This window comes from Panthera pardus, unplaced genomic scaffold (genome assembly GCF_024362965.1).
Source record: "Panthera pardus isolate Hobbes unplaced genomic scaffold, ASM2436296v1 HiC_scaffold_18, whole genome shotgun sequence".
Lineage (NCBI taxonomy): Eukaryota > Metazoa > Chordata > Mammalia > Carnivora > Felidae > Panthera > Panthera pardus.
This window is the reverse complement of record NW_026526743.1, coordinates 491,955-516,570: the sequence shown is the minus strand read 5'-3', so window position 1 is coordinate 516,570 and position 24,616 is coordinate 491,955. Positions and strand designations below refer to the sequence as shown.

The 24,616-nt window shown below is 47.1% G+C and overlaps 1 protein-coding gene across 4 annotated transcripts; it reads left to right on the top strand.

Moving 5' to 3' along the window:
* Positions 1 to 155: 155 nt before the first annotated feature.
* On the top strand, positions 156 to 23,232 carry ZNF229 (zinc finger protein 229). Of its 4 annotated transcripts, none has more exons than XM_019434437.2 (4): positions 156 to 522; positions 3,260 to 3,524; positions 18,326 to 18,452; positions 19,901 to 23,232. In XM_019434437.2, the coding sequence occupies exons 2-4, from the start codon at positions 3,522 to 3,524 to the stop codon at positions 22,174 to 22,176; spliced, it is 2,406 nt and encodes an 801-aa protein (XP_019289982.2). In that variant the 5' UTR covers positions 156 to 522; positions 3,260 to 3,521; the 3' UTR covers positions 22,177 to 23,232. The 4 variants fall into 4 exon arrangements, with proteins under 4 accessions (XP_019289982.2, XP_053761424.1, XP_019289983.2 ...); XM_053905449.1 differs by lacking the exons at positions 156 to 522; positions 3,260 to 3,524 and adding exons at positions 9,017 to 12,203; positions 12,305 to 12,672; XM_019434438.2 differs by lacking the exons at positions 156 to 522; positions 3,260 to 3,524 and adding exons at positions 10,914 to 10,970; positions 11,655 to 12,672.
* Positions 23,233 to 24,616: the final 1,384 nt, after the last annotated feature.

The window sequence follows — 24,616 nt, the reverse complement described above, 5'->3', positions numbered from 1 at the left end:
TATATCAGCTGCAGGAAGTGGGGTGCTGAAGTCCCCACTATAACTGCACGTCGATTTCTTCTTTCAGCGCTGTCAGTTTTGGGTTTACATGTTTTGTTTGGTACGCACATATTTACGGTCACTACGTGTTCTCGTAGACTGGCGATTTTTATCATTATTAATACTTTGTTTTATTTATAATTTACTTTATTCATGAATTTTTACATTTACATTAGATATTTTATTTACGATTGTTGTTTTTTTCACAAATATACTAAGACCATAGATATAATCTAAATTTTCCACAGAGAGAAATAAAATTAGAAGCAAGATTCATTTCCTCCTTCTTAACCCATGTCCTTCCTTAGGGAAGATCTCCCCACCAAACCATCATCCCCAGTCTCCGTGTGACCTTCCCTAAGTTTCTGTGCACCCGTGAGCGTGTCTACATATATGTTATGGGAAGCACCACAGTGCAGAGGGAGTAGAGATCCTGCAACCAGGTGCCCATTGGATCTTGACACACAGTACCTGAGACCTTGGGTAAGTGATTATGTCTTCTGTGCCTCAGTTTCCTTATCAAAGGGAAATGATAACAAAAGGGCCATTAACAGTTCCCAGTGAGTTCATTTTTGTAAAACATTTAGAAAACATTCATTTTGTAAAACATTTAGGTAGCTGGAGATTAGTTAAGCACTATGCACCTTTGATAAATACATACTTTTTTTTTTGCTTTAACATAAACAAATGTTTTTCATCATCTTTCATTTTAACATATAATTAACATATAACTCCTAGAGCCTTGGGAGAGATTCATCTGCCCACATCTAGGAGTTCTTCCTCAGTTCTGCAGGTAAAAACACCCCAATTTATTGATTTCCCGGGGAAATGAGAATGTTCCAAAAATGAGATCACATTAACTATATTCACATGGAACTCTCCTGAACCAGAGGCTGCTCTGTTCATTTGTGATAGCACTCATACAGTTTCCATGGATGGTCTTCTATTTAAGTCTTAAAAATCGGGTAAGGTTGGGGCACCTGAGTGGCTCAGTTGATCATGAGTCCCACTCTTGATCTCAGCTCAGTTCTTAGGCTCAGTTGTGAGTTCAAGCCCCACATTGGGCTTGGGCATGGAGCCTACTTTTAAAAAAATTGGGTAATGTTTCAAAAGTGAACAAGGAGATAGGCATTTTAAGAGGGATCAACTGTAGCAGACAGAGTGGTAAAAATGGCAGGACTTTGGCTGGGAACTGAAACTGTTTACACTCAAGCAAATGCCAAGAGGCTTGCAGTGCTGTGATTGGGTTATTTTTCTAATCAACAGAAACCCTTGACAAGTCTTGAGAATTTGTCAAAACAAGTCAACAGTTTATCTGGAAAAGAGTGCTAGAATTTATAGGATGAAATTAAAAAAAAAACAGAACAGGGAGGGAGAGAGAAATATATATATTATACAACAGTGATAACTCTAATTGAGATCTTTTAGCACAGAAAAAAACATCTCTGTCATTGGAACAGTTGTATCCCAGAACATATATAAGTATGTACAATAACCTAGTAAATGAGTAGGATGATATTTTAAATCAGTAGATAAACGATGAATTTTTCAGGAAATTTTATTGCAAATACTCAAGCATTTGGTAAAAAAGAAAAGTAGATCTCTCTTCACACCATATACTAAAATAAGTGACACAGAATAAAACAGACCAATAAAACCATGAAAAGTTGAATTGACTATATCTTCTTTTTTTTTTTTTTCCTGTGTTTTATTTTTATTTATTTATTTTTATCATCTGGCATTTGAGGCCTTGATCCCAGAGAGATGCCCCTCCCAAGGCTACCTAAATTCCTAGATAGCAAACTACTTCCCTGTTAGCTGCCTTTGATATACAAATAAACCGATCCAGAGCCCAGACACCCAACTGTGTCCTTTACCGAAGTCATACACCAAGGCAATATTCCCCTGCCCTGAATCAACCCAGGACCAGGCACTGGACACCAAGGGACCACCCAGAGCCCACCAAAATATTATCCTAAACTTATTCATCTTATTTACCTTGATTCACTCATCCCTTCCCATCAAAACCCAATAAAGGCTTTGGACCGTGTCCTCTCTACTGCCTCCTGACCAGCCCTGGTCCTTCCCTGTGAAGCCCTGTGTGGCATGCCACACACTTTGTTTCTAGAAATCTGTGAGTATTAAACTTCTTTCCTCATGACTACCATTTCTGTATTTGTGTGTCTTACCATACCTGATTAAGACAAATCTCAGGTATAATTTTAGAACAGAAGTGAATATAGATGTCCTTATTGGATATCAGAGGAAGGAAGTCTTTATAATTGTGTGGAAAAATACAGAATCCAAAATGAAAGGACTGATCAATTTGATCAAATAAAGGTCGGTGGTTTTTAAATACTGCCTTATAAAAGTCCAAACTGGGGGGGAAAATCATCATACAGGACAGCGTCAATACCATTTGTAGACAAAGAGAATTTATAAATAAATAAGCAAAAGATAAAAATGGGCAAAGGATATAAACAGGCAATTTACCCACCGCTGACATATCGACATTTATTCCACATCTCCATGAATAAAGAAACGCAGTCAATAAGGAGACAGCATATTTGGGCTATCAAACTGGAAGAAATTAAAGAAAATGATTATTCCTACTCTTGACGCATGAGATTGGAAGTCTAACTTCTTTAGTGGATAAGGTGGTAACGGACCTAAAACTAAAGAATCCTAAACAACCACTTTAAATGAATTTATTATTTAGTGAGATGCATGAAGTGAGAGAAAAAAATCGGCTCTAAGATATTATGATGCAAATTCTGTGGGGACAAAAAATTTTAAGTATATATTTACTCAAAGAGGAAATCCGGAAATACATAGGTCAAGATCTTAATGATACTTGTTTCTGGGTGCTAGGATTATGGGGGACTTTCGTTCTTTCTCTTACTTTTTTCCCTTACTTTTCTTAACATTCTTTTTACTTTTGTCCCTTAACATTGATCATGCACTGCTTTTGTAAAAAAAAAAAAATACATAAATAAATATATAGTGTAAATTATATACATATATGGTGTAAATTATATATGTATGGTGTAAATTATATGTGTGTGTGTGTGTGTGTGTGTGTGTGTGTGTGTGTGTGTAATCAAAAACATCAATGCTTTATATTCCCTGGTGATGGGATTATGGATTTTTTGTTTGAGAGTATTGTCAGATTTTCCACAACGTGAACGTGTTAGTACCGAGTAATAACGTTTTTTTTAAGGAAAGAAAAAAGCTGTCGCGGAGCTCCAAAGCTCAGCGCCGGAACAGCGTGTGTCGTCTCACCAACCAGAGTAGCCCCGCGGGGCACTCCGCCTTCCACCTGGCCTTGGGCGGGGCTCCAGGTGTACGCTTCTTTACGACACCGTCGGCTCCCTTAAGTAAGAACGCGCACCGCAGAGGGTCCTGGGAAGTGTAGTCCGGGCCCTGCCGAGGCGCCCACTTCCGCTTCCGGCCACCGCAGCACTGCCATAATTTCTTCTGCGATGGTGAGTAGGTTACGGGACGTGGGGCTTTTTGGAGGTCTTCGTTCCCGCCGCAGGGACAAGGGGCCTGGGCTCTAGGATCTGGGGGGAGGGGGCGTGTGGCGGGGGGGTCAGAGCCGGGAGATTTCGGCAGCTCCGCCTGGCGAAGGAGAGGTTTGAGGAGGCGGACGCACGGAGAGAGCATCCCGGGTTGGGATGGGGGGCGGGGCTCGGGCCGGCAGCGCTGGGCGCCCCCAGGCTTGGAAGGAGCAGTTGGAAGTCGGCAGCGGTGGCTTTGAGACGGGCATCTCTCGGTTTGGGAGACTCCAATCCAAGTAGTTTTGGATTGGTGATATCTGGAATTCTTTCACGGTAGCCGCACACCTACTTCTGTGTGAATTTCAGACTTTTCTGTGAAGTCATTTCTATAAAGAGCTGCAGAAGTTGATTCTTCACGGTCTGTATGTATTCCTTTGAGAATTACTAAGCGCCGTACAAGCTTTAAGAAATCATTTTGCTGGTGTAGTGATGCTAGCTCTGTTTTTTTGCAGCGTCCGAGCCACATGGTTTGAATTCTGTTCTGTCACACAGCGTATGAGAGTCGCAACTCTTAATTCAAACCTTTTGCTTTTAATAGTCGACTTTTAATCCATATTGCATTAATTTTTGTGTATGATTTAAGGAGGGGTACATAAGACTCCAGTTGTTCCAACTCCATACGTTGAAAGGACTCTTCTCATTGATCTGTGTGTTCGTTGTTAAGTCGGTACCACTGTTGCTTGATTACTGTGGCTTTAGAATAAATCTTGAAGTCAGAAAGAATGAGTCCCAATTTTTCCTTCTTTGGTAGGATTCTTTTTTGGCTATTCTAGATTTTCTTCATTACAGCGCATATTTTAGAATCAGGGTGTCAAATCTTGCAAGAAGTCCGTTGAGATTTTGATTGAAATTGCATTGGAGAGAACAGGCAACCTTAAGTCTTTAATTGCATGAACATGGTATATCTTTAGGCATTTAAAAATATTTTTTTAATTTTTTTTAATGTTTATTTATTTTTGAGAGAGAGAGACAGAGTGTGAGCGGGGGAGGGGCAGAGAGAGAGGGAGACACAGAATCCAAAGCAGGCTCCAGGCTCCGAGCTTCCATCACAGAGCCCGATGCAGGGCTTGAACTCACAAACCGCGAGATCATGAGCCGAGCCGAAGTCGGATGCTTAACCCACAGAGCCACCCAGGCGCCCCTAAAAATATTTTTTTTAATTTTTTTTAACGTTTATTTATTTTTGAGACAGAGAGAGACAGAGCATGAACAGGGGAGGGGCAGAGAGAGAGGGAGACACAGAATCTGAAACGGGCTCCAGGCTCTGAGCTGTCAGCACAGAGCCCGACGCGGGGCTCGAACTCACGGACCGTGAGATCATGACCTGAGCCGAAGTCGGACGCCTAACCGACTGAGCCACCCAGGTGCCCCCCTAAAAATATTTTTTAACATACAGTGCTATGTTAGTTTCAGGTAGATAATGTAATGATCCAACAATACTGTACATTGCTCAGTGCTCATCGAGACAAGAGTGGTCTTGGGGTGCCTTGGTGGCTAAGCGTCTGACTCTTGGTTTTGGCTCAGGTCGTGATCTCGCCGTTCATGGGGTGGGGCCCTGCATTGAGCTCTGCGCTGACAGCGTGGAGCCTGCCTGGGATTCTCTGTCTGTCTGTCTCTCTGCCCCTCCTCTCACGCACTCTCTCTCAAAATAAATAAATAAGCATTAAAAAAAATGATAAGAGAACTCTTATCCCACCCACCTTCTCTCTGGCGACCACCAGTTTGTTCTCTGTGTTTGAGTCTGGTTTTTGGTCTCTTTTTTTCTTTGTTCATTTTCCCCCCTTTTCATTCCACATCTGAGGGAAATCGTATGGTATTTGTCTTTCTCTGATTCATTTCACACCCTCTAGGTCCATCCGTGTTGTTGCACATGGCAAGATACCATCCTTTTTTATGGCTGAGTAATACTCCATTGTATATATATGTATCACATCTTCTTTATTCGTTCATCTCTTGATGGACACTTGGGTGGCTTCCATAATTTGGCTGTTGTAAACAGTGCTGCAGTAAACACAGGGGTGCGTAGATCTTTTCAAATTAGTGTTTTTGTTTTATTGGAGTAAATACCCAGTAGTATTACTGGATATTTTACTGGAGAATTACTGGATCATATGGCATTTCTAATTTTAATTTTTTGAGGAACCTCCATGCTGTTTTCGCAGTGGCTGAACCAGTTTGCATTCCCACCAACAGCGTCCCAAGGTTCCTTTTTCTTCACGTCTTCACCAACACTTGTTATTTCTTGTCTTTTTGATTCTAGCCCTTCTGACAAGGGTAAGGTGGTCTCTCCATCTTGATGTGCGTTTTCCTGATGTTTTGTGACGTTGAGCATCGTTTCAGGTATCTGTTGGCCATCTGATGGTCTCCTAGGAGCTACAGTGAATGCAGGCTTGTAGACAAGGCCCACAGTTAGAATGGTGTGGACCCTCTGAGCCCTGTAGGGAGGGAGGTCTCTTTCCTGGGGGTAGGAGTAGATTCCAGGAAGGCTAGATTACATTCAGCTGGTGCTCAGAACTTTCTCCTTGTTGTGTAGCTGGGAATTGTGATAAAATCATGTCATCTCCTGGCTCGTTTTTATTTCATGGCCTTGTCTTCTTGGGACTGTGCCTTTCTCAGAGAGATCTGTGTAGAAGAGAAAGGAGTAACCCCTGGTCTCTTGACGTCAGAGCTCCAGGTGAATAAAAGTTTGGTTTCTTGTTTATGGCAATGCCAGCTCCCTTCCCAAAGGCCTGCTTTCCTGATCTTCCTTACTCATCATACCACGGTGTTGACAAATGCCCATTCCGGCCCCTCAGCCGTGGCTGCTTTCCCCCAGAGATGTTTTTTTTCCTAAGGGTGGGGGAATTTCCCGGCGACTCTATTTAGTGTATTCTCTCCCTGGCCTGTAGTATTGGTTCGTGTAGCCGGTAAATCACTTAGGCTTACACTGCTTCAGGGCTGTGCTAGCTACAGGGAAGAAATAATTACAGTGACTGTAATGGTTTGCATTTATTAAGTGCTTATTACATGCCAGTGCTGCGGACAGCTTTGGTTGAGTATCCCTGATACCTGGGACAGTGCCTGGCGTGTACTAGCCTGTCAGTAAGAATTGATAGTTAATTTTCTCAGTAACTTATCATTAGTCCCGTGTCACAGATAAGAACGCTGAGGTGTTACAACCAGAAGTCAGGGCCTTTGCCCTATGCGTGTCCCTCCGTTCTCTTCCCATCCCAGATCTTCGCGTGGCTGATTTATTTTCATGCAGGTCTTGGAGACTGTCCACGACAACCTGATTCATGTTGCGTCTCCCACACCTGCCCCCTGTGTTCTGACCCAGAACGAGGATCTGTCACGTTCAACTTATTTTCGTCCTTGCCCCTTTTGTAATCAGAGGTCACCTCATCTGTAAGACCTGTTGACCCGCCAGAATGCAAGCACCGTAAGAACGAGCACCTTGCCCATCTTACTTGGTCCTGTGTCCCCAGGGTTTGTTACAGCGTCGGAGACAGAGTGGGACACTGAACGTGTCTTTGTTAAACGAATGGGTGCCTGTATTCCCGGGTTGGCGGTGGGGTGAGCGAATGACAGCAGTGACAGTAGTTGGCTGAGGATTTTCCGTGTACCACGTACTAGACTCTGAACTTCATTCAAATAGGTATGCCCGTGTACGTGTGTCACAGAGAGAGACTTAATTCTGTCAACTCTGTGAGTGAGACAGCAGAAAGAACAGGCTCATTCAGAGATTTCTCTCTCTTCTGGTGTTAACGCAGCTACAGAGTGGCTGAGCCAGAACTTAGACCCAGGCCGTGTGACAACCTCGGTGTTAAGAGTCAAGACCAGCAGCTTCCCACCCCTGCCTCTCGTCTTGCTGGCTGGATTAAAACGCCATAATTTACCTGTTTTCTTTAAACTTCAACTCCAGATTCGTATTTGACTTCTCCTTTTCACCCTCACGTGTGATTATTCGTCTAGTCCTGTCCTTTCTACCTTTGCGGTATCCCTTAGTCCCATTACCCCTTGATCCCAGTGCCTTTGGCGTCAGTTGTACTGGTCGTCCTCTGTGTCCAGTGTGAGCTCCATATGGTAAAGGAGTGTATCTTTCCTTAAACCTAAGCACCTGACATAAAAGTAGAACTCCAGTGAATGTGTGCTGTCTTCCCGGCTAGAATGTTAGCTGTTCGCGCGCAGAGAGTCCTTGCCTGCCCTGATCACCATCGTGTCCCAGCATGCCCTGCATGGTCCTTTGCATGTAATTGATTAAGCGAACAAACTGCAGAACAAAACCATCCCGCTCTGTAGCTGGTCTCAAAAGACCCAGGATCCAAGTATCAGCAGGTTGAGTTTGCATTAGTCCCATTCTCCCATTGATTTCATTTAAAAAAAATTTTTTTAATGTTTGTTTATTTTTGAGAGAGAGAGAGAGAGCGAGAGAGAGAGAGAGAGAGAGAGACGGAGCGTGAGCAGGGGAGGGGCAGAGAGAGAGGGAGACACAGAATCCGAAGCAGGCTCCAGGCTCTGAGCTGTCAGCACAGAGCCCAACACGGGGCTCGAACTCAAACCGTGATATCATGACCTGAGCTGACATCTGACGCTTAACCGGCTGAGCCACGCAGGCTCCCCCCACCCCCCATTCTCCCATTTAAATATGTGTTGAGTGCTTACCCTGTTGCTTGGAGCTGACTAAAATCCCAGCCCTCACAGAGTTCATACTCTCATGGGTACAGGAAGATAGTAAACAAGAAAAATAGATGGTAGGTTAGCTAAGCTTCACGGAGGACAATGAAGCAGGGAAGATGCTTTGGGAGGACTGGCAGAGGGACTTGCAGTTGTGTAGGATAACCAGGGATGATTTCACTGAAAAGGTGGTGAGTAGGTGAGTAGGGATCCAAAGGAAGAGAGAGGCCTGTGGACGCTGGGGAAAGGGAACAGCATTGAAGGCAGGGTCCATTTGAAGAAGTGTGGAGGCCAGAGAGGGTGAGCAGAGTGAGAAAGAGGAAGGATCGGTAGGAAATTGGGTATTGGGAGGTCAGGTAGCGTAGGGTCTTTAAGCCTTTTGAAAGGCCTTTGGCGGAGGTTTTGAGTGAGGTGAAGTTCTTGGCCGGAGGAGTGACCTAACTTTATTTGTATTTGTATTGGTATTTTATTGTTTTGGGGAGCGAGAGAGACAGAGTATGAGTGGAGGAGGGGCAGAGAGAGAGGGAGACACAGAATCCGAAGCAGGCCCCAGGCTCTGAGCTGTCAGCACAGAGCCCGACGTGGGGCTCGAACCCATGAACCGTGAGATCATGACCTGAGCTGAAGTCTGACGCTTAACCGACCGAGCCACCCAGGCACCTCTCCACACTTGCTTTAGAGGACAATCCCTGGGGCAGGGCAGTGCACAAACGGTGGGAGACAGGGAGGCGCTTGCCAGAGCGGGCTGTGCAGAGGCCTGGGACCGATGGCTAGAGGCAAGGTGGAGACATGAGCTCCCGACTCAGTACAGTACAGGGAGTATCTTAGAGCAGGCACCCTAAGGGTGTGTACGTTCCTATGAACCTGCCCTGTGGCTCGAGTCTCAGGAGAAAGATCAGGCAAAGAGGCAAAAGGAAGGAGCTTATGGTCAGTGTGTTTCTGCTGCCTACTGACTAGCTCCGGGCCCGTGCCGAGAGTTCTGTTCATCTCTGTGCTCCACACCCCACTGATGAAATTTGCTAAGCGTGTCCAGTGTGCCAACCCCGTGCAAAATGGAGACCACGAATGAAGGTAGAGGACCCCATTCTCTTGATGACTTAGAGGTCTCAACAGGGCGGCTGTGTGAAAGGTGGCAAGCCAGCAGTTTCTACAAAATGGTTCTGGGGTCCCAGGGTGACTGATTCAATCTGGTGGCGGCAGAAGGACTCCCTTACGGAAGGGGTTCTTGAACGCAAGTCCGTGGGCGTAATGCAGGGTGATCATGAACCCGAGTGGGGAAAAAAAATGTGCACCAGTCATACTGGAAATTAGTATTTCCTTTGATTATGAATGCAGGTGACAGACCACACACAGTAGTATCATCAGAACCCATGACTCTGTTATTCAGGTAAATCATAGATGTTTTTATATTGTAGTTGGTGTAGATGTTTCAGAATATCACTTATGCTCATTACTTTTTGGAAATTCCAGCAGTTGATTCATTCTTGATATTTAATGTGTAAAAAGAAGCACATCCTTGGTGTTTTATTATTTTTGAACATTGTATTCCGGTATAATTAGCCTTTAAAGTAACCCTGTGTGTTTTATTTTATGCTTTCACAACATCATTCCGAGTAAGAACCCATAAGTATCACCAGACTGACACAGGAGGCCATTGAACAGAAAAGGTTACAAACTCTGATTTAGAAGATCTTTGCTAACCTGTATCTTGAGTGATAGGACCCTCGAGGACAGGGATTTTTTCTTCTTCTTTTTCTTTTTCTCTTTTCTTTCTTTTTTTTTTTTTTTTTTTTTGTCATCTTTCCACCTAGTGTGGGGCTCAAACTCACAACCCTGAGATCAAGAGTCTCATGCTCTTCGACTGAGCCAGCCAGGCGCCCCGACGACAGGGATTTTTCATCGTTTCTTCTGTGAGGCCTACAGTGTTGCATCAGTAAAGCTTTCACACTCCAGATTTTCTTTCACAGAACACAGGTGTCCTGTGTTTGTGGCGTTTGCACCCTTCTCTAGGGCCCTGTGTCTCCCTGTGACACTTCTGCTGAGCCCTCCCCACAGAAACCTCTCAGATTGTCCCCAGCCACCTGCAGCATCCTTGGCTCTGTGGACGGTGAGTCTCTCCAGAGCAGGGACTATGCATACAGCGACTCAGTCAGTGTCCCCTGAATGAATGATGTCTACAGGGTGTGAACCGTTCTGGAGACCCAGAGCTTTGGGGCCCAGAAGAAAGGACTCCATAAAGTCAAGTTCCCTCTTGAGCCCACGGGTCCCCGGAGTGCGGGAACCACCCAGGCTGGGGAGCATGCAGGGGAAGGCAGGTCCTTCTGAGCCCAGGTAGCCATGTGACATTCCTTGTCAGAGCTTGGAGAACCTCAAGAATGAAGAAGGCCCAGATCTTCTGCTTCTCTGGCTTAGGAAGATCAGAGGATACATAAAGTTGCTGCTGCTCTGGGAAAACCTGGGAGAGGTAACCATGGAGACTTTGACCTCGAGACCTAGGGAGAGAGGTTGAGAGTTCATGAAGGGGGTGCGGTGGGGGAGAATCGAGCCGGGTGTGGAGAGAGAAGAAACCAGTTTGTGACGCAGCAGACGTTGCTGAGGTCCAGGTAGAGAGTCTACAGGCAGGAGCCACATCTTCTCATGGCCTTCCTTCTCCTCCCGCAGCTCTCCGTTCTCAAGCTTCAGCCCTTTCCCAGGATGGGGAGGACAGGACAGTTTCAGGTGGGTTGAGATCGCTTTTCTTTCCAGAAATCACACGTCAGGCATCGGAGTGTAAAAATGTCTCCCTCCCTTGGTAAAAGGGAGTCAAGGAAACAGTGTATTGGGTGAATAATTACAAATGAATCCTTCTCTGCCCGAGTTTATCTCCTCCGTGGGACACTTCTCTGTTTCCTTTCCAGGTGTCCTTTTGTCCAGGTGAATACACCCTACAAAAAGTACCCCGTGAACGAGGCTAAAAGAGCATATTAGGGGAAAAAACATTTCGTCTACGACAAAATTATAAATTCTAATGTCTTTATTTTTGACAGAGGGGTTCAAAGACCCAAGCATTCTTGCTCAGGAAGGGAGAAAAGCAGAAGTACAAATGGCCAACAATTATATGAAAAGTCCGATCAGCTTCTATTAAAGTAATACAGGGGTGCCTGGGTGGCTTCGTCAGTTGAGTGTCTGACTTTGGCCCAGGTCATGATCTCACGGTTCATGAGTTCGAGCCCCACATCCGACTCTGTGCTGACGGCTCAAAACCTGGAGCCTGCTTCAAATTCTCTCTCTCTCTCTCTCTCTCTCTCTCTGCCCCTCCCCCACTCATGCTCTGTCTCTCAAAAATAAATCAAAACATTAACAAAAAAAAATAAAGTGATACAGGTTGAAATGAGATACTGATTTTTTTTTCTTTTCTAGCAGATCAAAGATTTGAAAGGTCAGCTCTCACTGTTAGCCAGATGGAGAGATGGTGCGTTCACACCATTGAAAGGGGCATTTTTAGTCTTCTTGGAAGTTCTGCACACGTCTGCTCCAATATTTCCTACTCTTAAGAATTCATTCCAAATCAGAGCGAGTATTCAAAGACTGATCATTGCAACGTTGTTCGTAACAGCAAAAAAAAAAGAAAAAACCGTGGGGTGGACTCCGTGTCCGTCCATTGGATTGATGTTGGATTGATGGACTGTTATCATTTTGTTTCTTCTCACGTCCAGGTCCTGTGCCGCTGTCAAATGTGGTCACAAGCGGATGAAAATATCAGGACATGAAAAGATGCGCTCGCTCTCTCTCTCACATACACACACACCGTAGATCTGTGCATACGTGTTAACTCATTTTTCCTTTAGGTTGCAAGAAAAAGAAATCAAAGCAGTTTGCAAAATTTTAAGTACGTGCTCTTTTCGGCACGTGCAAAATTATTTTACAAAGCTTCCTTTTTTTACGAAAAGACGTTATGGAAAAATTCGGAAGGTTTGAGTTACTTCCTTACTGTACGCCTTAATTGTAAATGTTATTGGGGAACTTCCCGCCACGAGGGCTGAAGAAATTAACACGGTTCTACTTCCCACCAGTTCCTGGTATGATACTGTCGTTACCGTCATCACCTTCTGACGGTTGTCACCACCGATTCCCACAGTGAGCTTGTGTCAGTTCTCTCCGTAGTGGTCCTTGTCCACCACCCGTCTCTGGTTTCTGTAGTCCTGGCTTCACTGACTTGCCTGTTGGCTGGCTCAGCGTCATTCCACGATTTGCTTTTCCCAAAGAAGACTTGCGGATGCTGTCTCCGCTGACCGTTTCTGTGCTGAACAATGTCTGTGCCTTTAGGCGAACGGAATTTGCGGATGGCACATTGCCGAAGCTGAAGAGTCTTCGTTCATACTTTCGGAACTGGCATTAAGTCTCATGCTGGTCTTTCTCTCCCTTCTCCATTCACCTTCTGGTGAGCAAAGCTTATGCTTATTTATTAGTTAGTTTAGCGCTTTTTCTCAGAAAGGTCTGTTGTGTTTATACATGGCATCTTGGCTGAGCGTCATTTTCAAGGATCACACGTTTATTGCCTTTGCTCTGCGATCTTGTGGCGTTAATTCTCTCTCTGCCTGGATGTCTGTCTGCCGTTACTGTCATTTTATTCATGTGGTCCTGCCAGAACTCCCATTACTGAAGGTGTAACTTCCAGATCTGTCTTCCCTGTTCTTAAACTTCTCTTCTTCGGAATTTTCTGTCACCTTCCAGGAGGCTGCTCTGTTTTCCAGTTCACCGGCTTGTGCTTCAGTGATGTTCATTCTGCTGGTTGGCTCGTCTCTTGAGGTTTTATTTTCCCCGAATCGTAGGAGTGGGTTTTTTTGGTCACACTTGTAAAAATTCTGATTAATTTTCTTTTTGGCAAGTTCTCCCCCCCAGGCTATATATCAGTACTAAACATTTTTGCTAATCTGATGGAGGAGGGTATGTGGCCAAGACGTATGTATTTTGTAGTTCCTCACACATTAGGTGCATGATAAGCATCTTTCATATATATATTTGCTGTTATGTTTTCTCACCTATAAATTGCTTATGAAATGCTTTTGTCCATTTTTCATTAATGACAGGAGCTCTTTCAAGAGTAGGGTTGTTAACTCATGCGCATCAAAAGTGTTAAAGTTACTTTCTCTCAATTTTTACTTTCTGAATGGTGAGTTGACCATAAAGAAGTGTAAAATTTGTACACAGTTAAATGATTTGTTAGTTCCCTTTTGAAAATATGGCTCCATACCTAGCTGCAAAAGGCCTTACCCATTCTAAGCTTAATCAGAAAGGCACCTAAATGGGGGCGTCTGGGTGGCTCAGTCTGGGTGGTTAAGCGTCTGACTTCAGCTGAGGTCATGATCTTGTGGCTTGTAGGTTCGAGCCCCATGTCAGGCTCTGTGCTGGCAGCTCGGAGCCTGGAGCCTGCTCTAGATTCTGTGTCTCCCTCTCTCTGCCGCTTCCCCAGCTCACACCCTGTCTCTGTCTCTCAAAATTAAACATTAAAAAAACAATTTTTTTAATTAAAAAAGGCACCTAAATGGGTTTTTATTTAGATTAAAAACGTTTTAATCTCTAAAATGATTATAACTGGTTTTTGTAAGTGGCCTAAGGTTGACATTTAATGTCATTTTCTTCAAGACGGATAGCCAGTCAGGACAGTGCCATTTATTAATCATTCATGTGTAGGTCAACTGAAATGCTGACTTTATCATTTATATATTTTTGTATATGTTTATGTATACGTATATGTATATAAACATGTATATATTTAATAGGTGTGTATGGGGATGCCTGGGTGGCTCAGTTGGTTAAGCGTCTGACTCTTGATTTCCGTTGAGGTCATTATCTCACAGTTTGTGAGTTTGAACCCCATGTCAGGCTCTGCCCTGCTTCAGATTCTTTCTCTCTCCCTTTCTCTCTGCCTGCTTGTGTGCTCTCTCTTTCTCCCCTGCTCGTGTGCTTTCTCTCTCTCTCAAAATAAATAAACAGTAAAAAAGTTAAAAAAAAAAATAGGTGTGTGCGTTATATATGTGGAGAAAGAAAAATGACAGTTGACTTAGCTTTCATTGGACGTGACCATTCCTGTATACTGTACTCTGGTCTACTGAGTTGTATGTCCCTGTGTTGTTTTACTATTTATATTGAGCATGTACCTCTGAGGTTCAAAAGTTAGTCTTTCTCTCTTCATTCAGCAAACGTTTGTTGCACAGCTACTATGGGCCAAACATTATTCTAAGCCCTGGTGATACATCAGAGAGCAAAACAGATAACACCCCTGCCTTCATGGGGCTGGCCTTCTAGAAGGGGGAGACCGGTAGTAACGGGTTAAACACCAGATGAGGGCTCTGAAGTATCTTGAGGGACGTAGGCAGGATGAACTGGGAGGAGGTCTGTGCGATCATCCAAGCGAAGGACATTAGAGAGGCAGAAGTAGTTACAGGGAGAAGCTTGAAGTATACTTTGGAATAATAAGTGGCAGAATTTTTTTAAGTTTATTTTTATTTATTTTGAGAGAGAAAGAGAGGAGAGAGAGAGAATCCCAAGCAGGCTTCGCGTCGCCAGCACAGAGGCTGACGCGGGGCTCGGACTCACGAACCGTGCTATTGTGACCTGAGCTGAAATCAAGAGTCAGACACTTAACTGACTGAGCCACCCAGGCGCCCCATGAATTTTTTTTTTTTTTTTTTAATGAATTAGATGTAAGAAATGAAGAAAAGGAAAGAATCCAGGCGATGCCTTTAAGGCAGATGGTACTTGCGTTTGCCCACGTCAGCGAGATGAGAAGGGAACTATTTGGGAAGAAAGACTCCCTTCCAGTTGGGCTGTTTTTGCTTCGCGATACCTTTTAGGCGTCCAGGCGGCAGGCAGAGTAGGCAGGGCTCAGTGCAGAAGGCAGGACTGGTTGTAGAGATTTGGGAGTTAGCGGCAGGGCCACAACTGTGTAATTGTCACATCGGCTGCCTCTGGCCCGACGTTTCTCCCCTGTGACGCTGCCTCTGGTCTTGGGATCGATCTGGGATTCTGCTCAGAAATGTGCTGTGTTGGTGGCGCTCGCCCTCCCGAGTGGGGAGGTGGGTTCCTCTGGTCTGGCGCCTCCAGTCTCATTTGGGCCGCGGTAGGGCTGGGTGGTTTCAGCGTCGTTACTCGGGCTGCCCGAGTCCAGTCCCGACTCAGGCTTCCGAAGCGTATGTTGTTCGACACGTAGCATTCGCTTTCTGAGACCCGTTTTCTCGTCGGTCAAATGGAGATAGCAACAATAACTACCTTGTGAGTAGTTACCATTAAAAGAGCAGACAAGAGAGCATTCCTGGTGCTCCAGAAAGTTCTCGCTTTCTGTGAGTTTTGTGAGGGTTCAGTGAGATAAACCACGTAAAGATACGTAGGCTAGAGCCTGCCTTAGAGTGATTTTTCTGCAAATTATCTGCTTTATACATGCATTTCTGGCCCCCTGGTAACACACAGGTTGGCCCGTATAGGACAGTTGTTAAAATACAGTGGCTCTGGAACTAGACTCTGTGTGCTCATGTTGTAGTTTGAGCTCGAACCCTGTCTCTTACTGGCTGTGTAACTATGGCCAAGTTCCTTCACCGCCTGGTTCAGGGCTCCCCGAGACCACGCCCATGTTCAGAGATCTGCCAGGACCCATGGGGTCCAGTGTGTAGTTCTATGCGTGGCTGAGATTTGTCACAGAAACACACCCGTTTGCACCCTGCTTCCTCCAAACTTCACCCCACATGCCCTTTCCCTCAGCTGATTTTTTTAAAGTGATTTATTTATTTATTTATTTTTGAGAGAGAGAGAGAGAGAGAGAGACAGAAAGAAAAGGAACAAGTGGGGCAGGGGCAAAGAGAGAAGAAGACAAGAATCTGAAGCCAGCTCCGGGCTCTGAACCATCAGCACAGAGCCCGACATGGGGCTCGAACCCACAGACTGTGAGATCGTGACCTGAGCCGAGTCGGATGCTTAGCCCACTGAGCCACCCACGTGCCCCATGATTTTGCTTTGTTTTTTAACCATACTAAGTGCAAGCTGTGAGTACGACTATGTACTGAGTCCTGTGAGTCCTTCTAGCGAATCATAGAACTTGGAAGGGATCTCGGGGACTGTGGGCACAAGCCCCACAGAGGCACGGCTGTTATTTTCTTCGTTATCTCTGGAATTCCTGTGTCTAATACTGTTTTATAGGTACTGAACATTTATGGAATGAGTCATATATAGACATGCATGCATTAAACCTTACTATGGGGGCACCTGGATGGCTCACTTAAGTGTCTGACTTCGGCTCAGGTCATGATGTCATGGTTTCGTGGGTTCGAGCCCCCATCGGGCTCCATACTGATGGCATGGAACCTGCTTGGGATTCTCTCTCCCCCCGCCCCACCTCTCTCTGCCCTTCCCCTGTTCTCTCTCTTTCTCTTTTTCTCAAAATAAATAAATAAACTTAAAAAAAAAAAAAAGGAAACCTTACTACTAAAGCTACTTTGCCTTCCTTCTTAAAAACGTACCCATGAAATTTTTTTTTTTTTTTTAAGTTAAATATGTATACGGGCACCTGGGTGCCTGGCTCAGTCAATTAAGCCTCTGACTTTGGCTCAGGTCATGATCTCACAGTTCGTGAGTTCAAGCCCCACATTGGGCTCTGTGCTGACAGCTCAGAAATCGGAGCCTGCCTCGGATTCTGTGTCTCCCTCTCTCTCTGCTCTCCCCCACTTGCACTCTGTCTGTCTGTCTGTCTCTCTCTCTCTCAAAAATAGTAAAAAAAATTTTCTTTTTTAAATTACGTATAGAATCACAGCTCAAGTTGTACTTCGTAAGACCTTGTTACAGGTATTCCTGGGACAGGCTGCAGGCCAAGTGGAATTTGAAGTCCCTCATACGCAATTGTCTCCCTCTCGAGAAGGACAGCGAGTATCACGATACAGTTGATCGCTGTGTTTCACTGTGTTTACAGCTGCCGCTGTCTTCCTCCGTGGACTAGAGCAATTTGCTTGAAGGCCGTGGGCCACAGTTCATAACTGAGGATGACACAGCATGACGTGAAACTCCACCGCTGCTTCAGAGGCCTCCTCTGGCTGGGGACATGGTCGCATAAACACCCGTTGGTTGCTTCTGACAGGTGCTGACATGGAAACCCGTAAAAGGCGTGTGTGTGTGGAGGGGGTGGGGGGCAGGGGTGGCAAAGAGCAGGATTTGCCCCACTGCTGATGGAGGGGCGAGGGGCTGGTTGGTGAAGAACCGAGGAGGTGATCTGGAGGTGTGTGCGGACGTGGGCACTCTTAACATCAGGCACTGTTGAAACAGTCATTTTGGAGGAAAAGTTGGTATTCTGTAAGTGAGAGTCAAGGCACCCCTGGGTGGCTCAGTCAGTTAAGCATCCAGCTCTTGGTTTCGGCTCCGGTCAGGGTCTCACGGTTTCATGAGTTCAAGCCCCTCGTTAGGCTCTGCGCCAGCAGCATGGAACCCGCTTGGGATTCTCTCTCCCCCTCGCTCTCTGCCCCTCCCCCACTCGTGCTCTCTCCGTCTCTCTCAAAGTGAATAAATACACTTAAAAAAAAAAACTTGAGGGGCACCTGGGTGGCTCAGTCAGTTGGGCGTCCCAACTTCGGCTCACGTCATGATCTCGCAGTTTGCGGGTTCGAGCCCCACGTTGGGCTCTGTGCTGACAGCTCAGAGCCTCGAGTCTGCTTCAGAGTCTGTGTCTCCCTGTCTTTCTGCCCTTCCTCTACTTGTGCTGTGTCTTTCTCTCTCTCTCTCTCTCTCTCTCAGAAATAAATGTTAAAAAAATTTTTTTAAAAACTTATAAAAAAATTGTAAAATGGACAGACCGCACGATGGAAGCATTGTAGCTCTATGGAATTGCCCTCTGAAGTGCTCACACTGAGCGAAGAATGTTTGTTGCTTTGCTCTGTGGATAACCACGGAAGATCAGTTGGTAAGAACCGACATTGTTGGCATCAGACATTAACAAAACTTGATTTGACTCGTCAGACCGAGCAACTGCCTGCGTGCTTGTCTACCCTTCTCAGTGACGCCAAGTTTGCCTTTCATCTGGTACGTGTTTGTGTTAATGGTGTTTCACATTTTAGGAGCCATTGACCTTCAAGGACGTGGCTGTGGTCTTCACCGAGGAGGAGCTGAGGCTTCTAGACCCCACCCAGAGGAAGCTGTACCGAGATGTGATGCTGGAGAACTTCCAGAACCTGCTGTCTCTGGGTAAGGGGAATGTCTGGGTAATCCACACTTACCTCGATTGGAATGTTCTTGTTCCCGGGGAACTTGAAAGATCAGGACTACATTTTTTGATCATTGTTTGCACCTCACAAATGAGCCTAAGGCTTGGATTTTCAGGGCAACAACCTTTCAAACCTGATAAGGCACTTCCATGGAACAAGGTAGAGAGACTTGGGTAACAGAGAAACTCCCGAGAGATGCACGCCCGGGCAAGAACCATGCAGCCTGGGGTCTGACGCAGGCAGGGGTGGGGTGAACTTGTCATGCAGAGGCGCCTTCTGATCTTGATCTTGCCTGTGGACACTTGTACTATGGTAGGTGATTGTTCTCCGACCTCATTTCCGCTCCTCGGTCCCCACCTTCACATGGATTCTTCATGCTTTTCAGAGAGTAACGTATCCAGAGTGACTGAGGGGTCCCTGGACTTTCCTCCCTTTGCTAGAAACAGCCGGTCAGCATTAAGATAAGCCAGCGGCAGAGAGACTCTTCCAGCATATTGAGAGTCCACTGATGGATTTCTCATTTGTCTCCAATATCCTACAAGTCCTCGGGTGTGAACAGATTTGTGTTATTCTGGCCCATGATGATAAGAATCGCCAATAAGGAATATCAGAAAGCATGGGCAGATTTCTTTAACCTTGAACTACGTGGTAAACGTGATGGTTTGATGGCTTGCGGTTAGTGACAGAGAGAAGCTGAACATGTTTCTGCCTCTGTGCCCTGTCAGTATCATGTGGATTCCTGTTCGATACGCTTCTGGAAGCCAGGACACAGCTGGTGCACTTTGGAGGATTTGGTGCTTTGTTTCTCGCCCAAGTTCAGCTCACACGTGCTCACAGATTCACTCTGGGAGGCAGTGCTCAGTATGGCTCTGAAACCGGACTTCCCTGTTTGACTCCCTGCCCACCCCTTCGGCACCGCATGGTGGAGTGACTTCACTGGGTCACTCACCCTCTCTGTGCCCTGGATCCCTCATCCGTTAAACAAAAATGGTAAGGGTTCCCACCTCAGTGTTACTCTGAGGGTTAAGTGAGTTAACCGGTGTATATCGTCAGCACCGTAGGAAGCATCATAATAATGTTGGATATTATTGTTATGAACAACAACATTAAGCAGAGAAGGGAATCTTCTCTGTAGGAATCTGTTTGGAATTTCTTTCTCGCTTGGGCAACTAGATGAGATGCAGTTCATTACTGGTAGGGTCATTTAATGTCTGGCTACGAAGCTTATTAATAGGAACCTCTTCTTTTTTTTTTTTTTTTTTTTTTTTCTTTTCCAGATATAAAAGAAGTGCCTTGGTAGTTATGATACACACGGGTGGATTTTGCTCCAGGCCGTTACTGGTCCGGGCCTGAAAGCCTGACTTGACTTGAGATCCCTGAGCCATTCTTGTACTTGTTCTCATCTCTGAACTGTCTTTCACCCCACAGGAGACAAGAATGAAAAGGATCTGGAGTATAGTCAAGAAAGGGAACTTAAGTGCCTTTCCTACAGAGAGCTGTCCTACTGGAAAATCGGGGAACAGGCGGCTGCTGAATTAACTGGGAGTCAAGACCGTAGAGGGAATCTTCAAGGGAAGGATTTCCAGTTCTCGGAGGACGCTTCTCCCTGCCAGGGGTGGGAAGGAGCATCTCCTCGGGGTTCGCCAATTGGCAATTTGGCCAGCGGTCTTCAAGGACCCATCGGTTCGGAAAATCAAGCGTTTCCACCCTGGAAAGCTCTACGACCGGTATCCGTTCAAGAATCTTGGATGAAAGCCTTTGTGAACGAGTCGTGGAATGTTCTGGAAAGGTGTAAAAAACTTGACACGCAGGGTACAACGGATAAACCTGAGTGGGACGGTTTCGGCTTCCGCTGGGTGTCACGTTGTCACGATGACCACGGGTTACCCGAAAGAGAGAGACCGTGTGATCGCGAGCGCTGTGGAAGAGACCGCCTGAAAAAGTCAACCCTCCGTCACCCTGCCCCGGAAGAGGATGACCTGAGAAGCAGCGAACGCGGAGATGGTCTCAGGGGCGCCTCGCACCTTCCCGCCCAGCCCGGAGCGCCCTGGACAGAGAAAGCCCGTAGATATCCCGAGGGTGGTACGGGCTTGAGGCAGACCGCCCGCCTCGAGGGGCCCCAGAGGGCCCCCACGGACGAGAAACCCTCCAAGGGTAACGGGCGCGCCCGGGGCCTCCGGCAGAACGCGCGCGGTCCCAGCCGGCCCCGGGCCCCCGCCGGGGAGATGCCCTACCGATGCGACGTGTGCGGGAAGGGCTTCCGGTATCGGTCGATTCTGCTCATCCACCAGGGCGTGCACACGGGAAAGAAGCCCTACGCGTGCGAGGAGTGCGGGAAGGCCTTCGGTCGAAGCTCCAACCTGCTCGTCCACCAGCGGGTCCACACCGGGGAGAAGCCCTACAAGTGCGGCGAGTGCGGGAAGGGCTTCAGCTACAGCTCGGTGCTGCAGGTGCACCGGCGGCTGCACACGGGCGAGAAGCCCTACGCGTGCGGCGAGTGCGGCAAGGGCTTCTACGCCAAGTCCGCGCTCCACAAGCACCGGCACGTGCACCCGGGGGAGAAGCCCTTGGGCTGCGGCGCCGAGTGCGAGTGCGGGAAGGGCCTCTCGTGCGGCTCCCACCCGAGCAGCCGCCAGAAGGCGCACGCGGGGCAGAAGCCCTACCGGTGCGACCAGTGCGACAAGGGTTTCAGCTACAACTCGTACCTCCGGGCCCACCAGCGGGTTCACACGGGGCAGCGCCTCTTCGACTGCGACGTGTGCGGGAAGAGCTTCAGCTACAGCTCGGGGCTGCTCCGGCACCAGAGGCTGCACACGGGGGAGAAGCCCTACAAGTGCGAGTGCGGGAAGGGCTTCGGCCGAAGCTCGGACCTCCACGTCCACCAGAGGGTCCACACCGGGGAGAAGCCCTACAAGTGCGGCGAGTGCGGGAAGGGCTTCCGGCGCAATTCGGACCTCCACAGTCACCAGAGGGTCCACACGGGGGAGAGGCCGTTCGTGTGCGACGCGTGTGGCAAGGGCTTCATTTACAGCTCCGACCTCCTCATCCACCAGAGGACCCACACCGGCGAGAAGCCCTACAAGTGTGCCGAGTGCGGCAAAGGCTTCAGTTACAGCTCGGGGCTCCTCATCCACCAGAGGGTCCACACCGGCGAGAAGCCCTACAAGTGCGAAGCGTGCGGGAAGGGTTTCCGCTGCACGTCGAGCCTCTACAAACATCAGCGGATCCACACGGGGAAGAAGCCGTACACGTGTGAGGAGTGTGGCAAGGGCTTCAGTTACGGCTCAAATCTGCGCACCCACCAGAGACTGCACACGGGGGAGAAACCCTACACGTGTTACGAATGTGGCAAGGGCTTCAGGTACGGCTCTGGCCTCCTCAGTCACAAGAGGGTGCACACCGGAGAGAAGCCCTACAGATGCGACGTGTGTGGGAAGGGCTACAGTCAGAGCTCACATCTTCAAGGCCACCAGAGGGTCCACACTGGCGAGAAGCCCTACAGGTGCGAGGAGTGCGGGAAGGGCTTTGGGCGAAGCTCCTGTCTTCACGTCCACCAGAGGGTCCACACCGGCGAGAAGCCCTACAGGTGCGGGGAGTGCGGGAAGGGCTTCAGTTACAGCTCAGGGCTGCGGAATCACCAGCGAGCGCACGCTGGCGAGAAACCGGAGAAGCAGACACGCGCCGAGGCAGAACTCAGAACTTGACGCCCGTCTGAGCGCCGACGCAGGAGGAAGGCTTTGCCAACGGGATGCGCAGGGAGGGCTCCGGTGGAGGGTGACCCGTCCCAGCAGTTGGCCTGCCCAGGAAGGGACGATCCGGAAGGTTGATAGATGAGAAAAGCACTTGCGTCGCAAACTTTGCTCTCCAAGGGTCTGTCCCCCAGAGGGCCGTCCTTGAAGTACAGCGGGGCCTCGGTAAAAATCGCCACTCTCATCAGAGTCGGCCCAGGAGGGAGCTTTTTACGAATGACATAGGAGTGTGTCCGAGGAGCAGACTGTGAACGTGGATTCCTTGCCGGGTGGGGGAGAGGGGGGGAATACCTACACATGGGACAAATGTAGGAAAAAGCCGTCACCTTACTAAAACCAACATCGTGCGTACCTTTTAGAAGATGGTTTCTACAAAAATGGAGAGATGATGCGCACATTGGTTAGGGCAAGTCACTTTCAGAAGGCTGGGAACAGTTGGAGAGTCCGCCTCTTGGCAGGTGTATCTCCACGTGATGTATCGCCATCATGTTTTTATCATGCTGCGGTGAATGTGTTTTATCTCCTAGAGATACACCGCTCTCCTAGACAGGCTGTGCTGTATGGCAGGACCATCGCATTTTATCAAGTTTTAAAAACACAGTCCGACTGGCATTGCATTGAATTTATTGGTTAATTTATTGCTGTCATGAGTATTTCTGCCCCGTTCGTTTCGTTTCCCCGTGTTTTTAAAGATACATATTAGAGCATTTAAAAAAACCCAGAAACACCCCTTTAACTTGTCAGAACAGAACATAGAGTCACCAAAGCCACCATCGGTGGGACCTGTGGAAATAGGCACTCGTGAATATACTGGTAGGAGTGAAAAGAAGTAGTCTTTTTTTGGAAAGGATTTGTCAGTGTATCGAGTCCCATTTGTATAACCTTTGAAGTGGCAATGAGTGTGTAGTCATTGGTAGTTGGGAGATAGTTGCACATGTGGAAGAAGATGTATGCCTCCAGCTGAGTTTCTTAGAGTTTTCTTACTATAGCAAAAAAAAAAAAAAAACAGAACTCCCAAGTGTAACAAATAAAGGCACATGTAAATGAGCAAAAACCACTAAAAATATTCAGTGCCTACAGTGGCATTGAAGGTTGCCCACAAATTATTTTGTGAGTCAGGAGAGTTGTGGAACAATTTTAGTATGACTCCATTTTGTTGGTATGTTTTTGTGTGTGTATGTTTAGAGAGAGAGAAAAGAAAAAAGTGTGAAAGGTTAGTATGATAACTGCATATCTCTAGCAAGTGGGATGCGGGGCATGTAATACATTCATGTACTTCTATGCATTTTACTTTTTCACAAAGAGTATATATCAGTTTTATAACGATAGTAAAGCTATTTTTTAAAAAAATGAGTCTGGTGGAACAGTGCCTTATGGTCAAAGATCCCTGTTACAACCTCTATACTTTTTTTTCTTTTTTTTTGGCTTTTTCTACTGTTGACTTAGCACCTAGTACCACATATAAGGTATACAAATGAACTGAGAAATTTGTGATTTAGATACTTTCAGAGGCTGCATAATTTTTTTTGGCTTGGGCAGAAACGAGGTGATCTGGAGAACCGGGAGGAGCTGTGGTGCTCCAGTCTGCATCCTGACCCTCTGGGACCAGTGAGCCCCCAAGCCTGGCTTCACAGAGGGCATTCCCGGTAGTCTGACTTCTTCATCCGGGAGGCTCGAGACCTGGGGCACAGTCCAGGCTGAGCTCCTCTCTGCTGCCTGGGCTACTAGACAAAGAACGTCAGGGAGGTGGGCAAGGGGCACCTTCTATCTAAGCGAATAGTTAGCATGTCTGGGAGTCGAGCAGAGTGCAATGGTTAGCTTTCGGAAGGGGGCTTGAAGAAAATCTCCAGTATTTTATGGAACAGCAGCAGGGTGATTCCTTCCAATCGTGGGGTGGGTTTTAGAGCCAAAGAGCCAGCGTAGACGCCATTCCTACACCTCAGACCTTCAAGGTTTGTGGTCGGAAAGTTCAACTCGCTTACTGGCTTTCCAAAGGAGGACCTCAGATTCTTAAAATTGGGCAGCACATCCCCAGTGTTCTGGAACTGGCTGTCAGATGCTGCCTGCAGCTACAGTCTTCTGAATGCCTGACCAGGGCTTAAAGGATCTGCTTCCAAGATGGCTCTGGGCACAAAAGAGCCTTGAACAGGAGGCCTCAGTTCCTCAGTGGCTGTTGAAAAAGGTCTAAGATCCTCACCACGTGGGCTTCTGTACAGGACTGCCTGAGAGCCTTCATGACAGGGCAACTGACTTCCCTCAGAGCAAGTGAGCAGAGGGGAGAGAGCAAGCAAGAAGCCACAGTGCCTTTTTTGACCCTGAAATCGCCATCACTTCTGCTTTCTTCTGTTCCGTCGGAGCCACTAGTTTATGGGAAGGGGCAGTAGGCCTCCTGGAA

What these genes read in the sequence shown, in the direction of transcription:
- ZNF229 (XM_019434437.2), top strand. An exon ending in CCAGAACCTGCTGTCTCTGG is followed by an intron (nt 18,453 to 19,900) that starts GTAAGGGGAATG and finishes TTCACCCCACAG; the next exon opens with GAGACAAGAATGAAAAGGAT.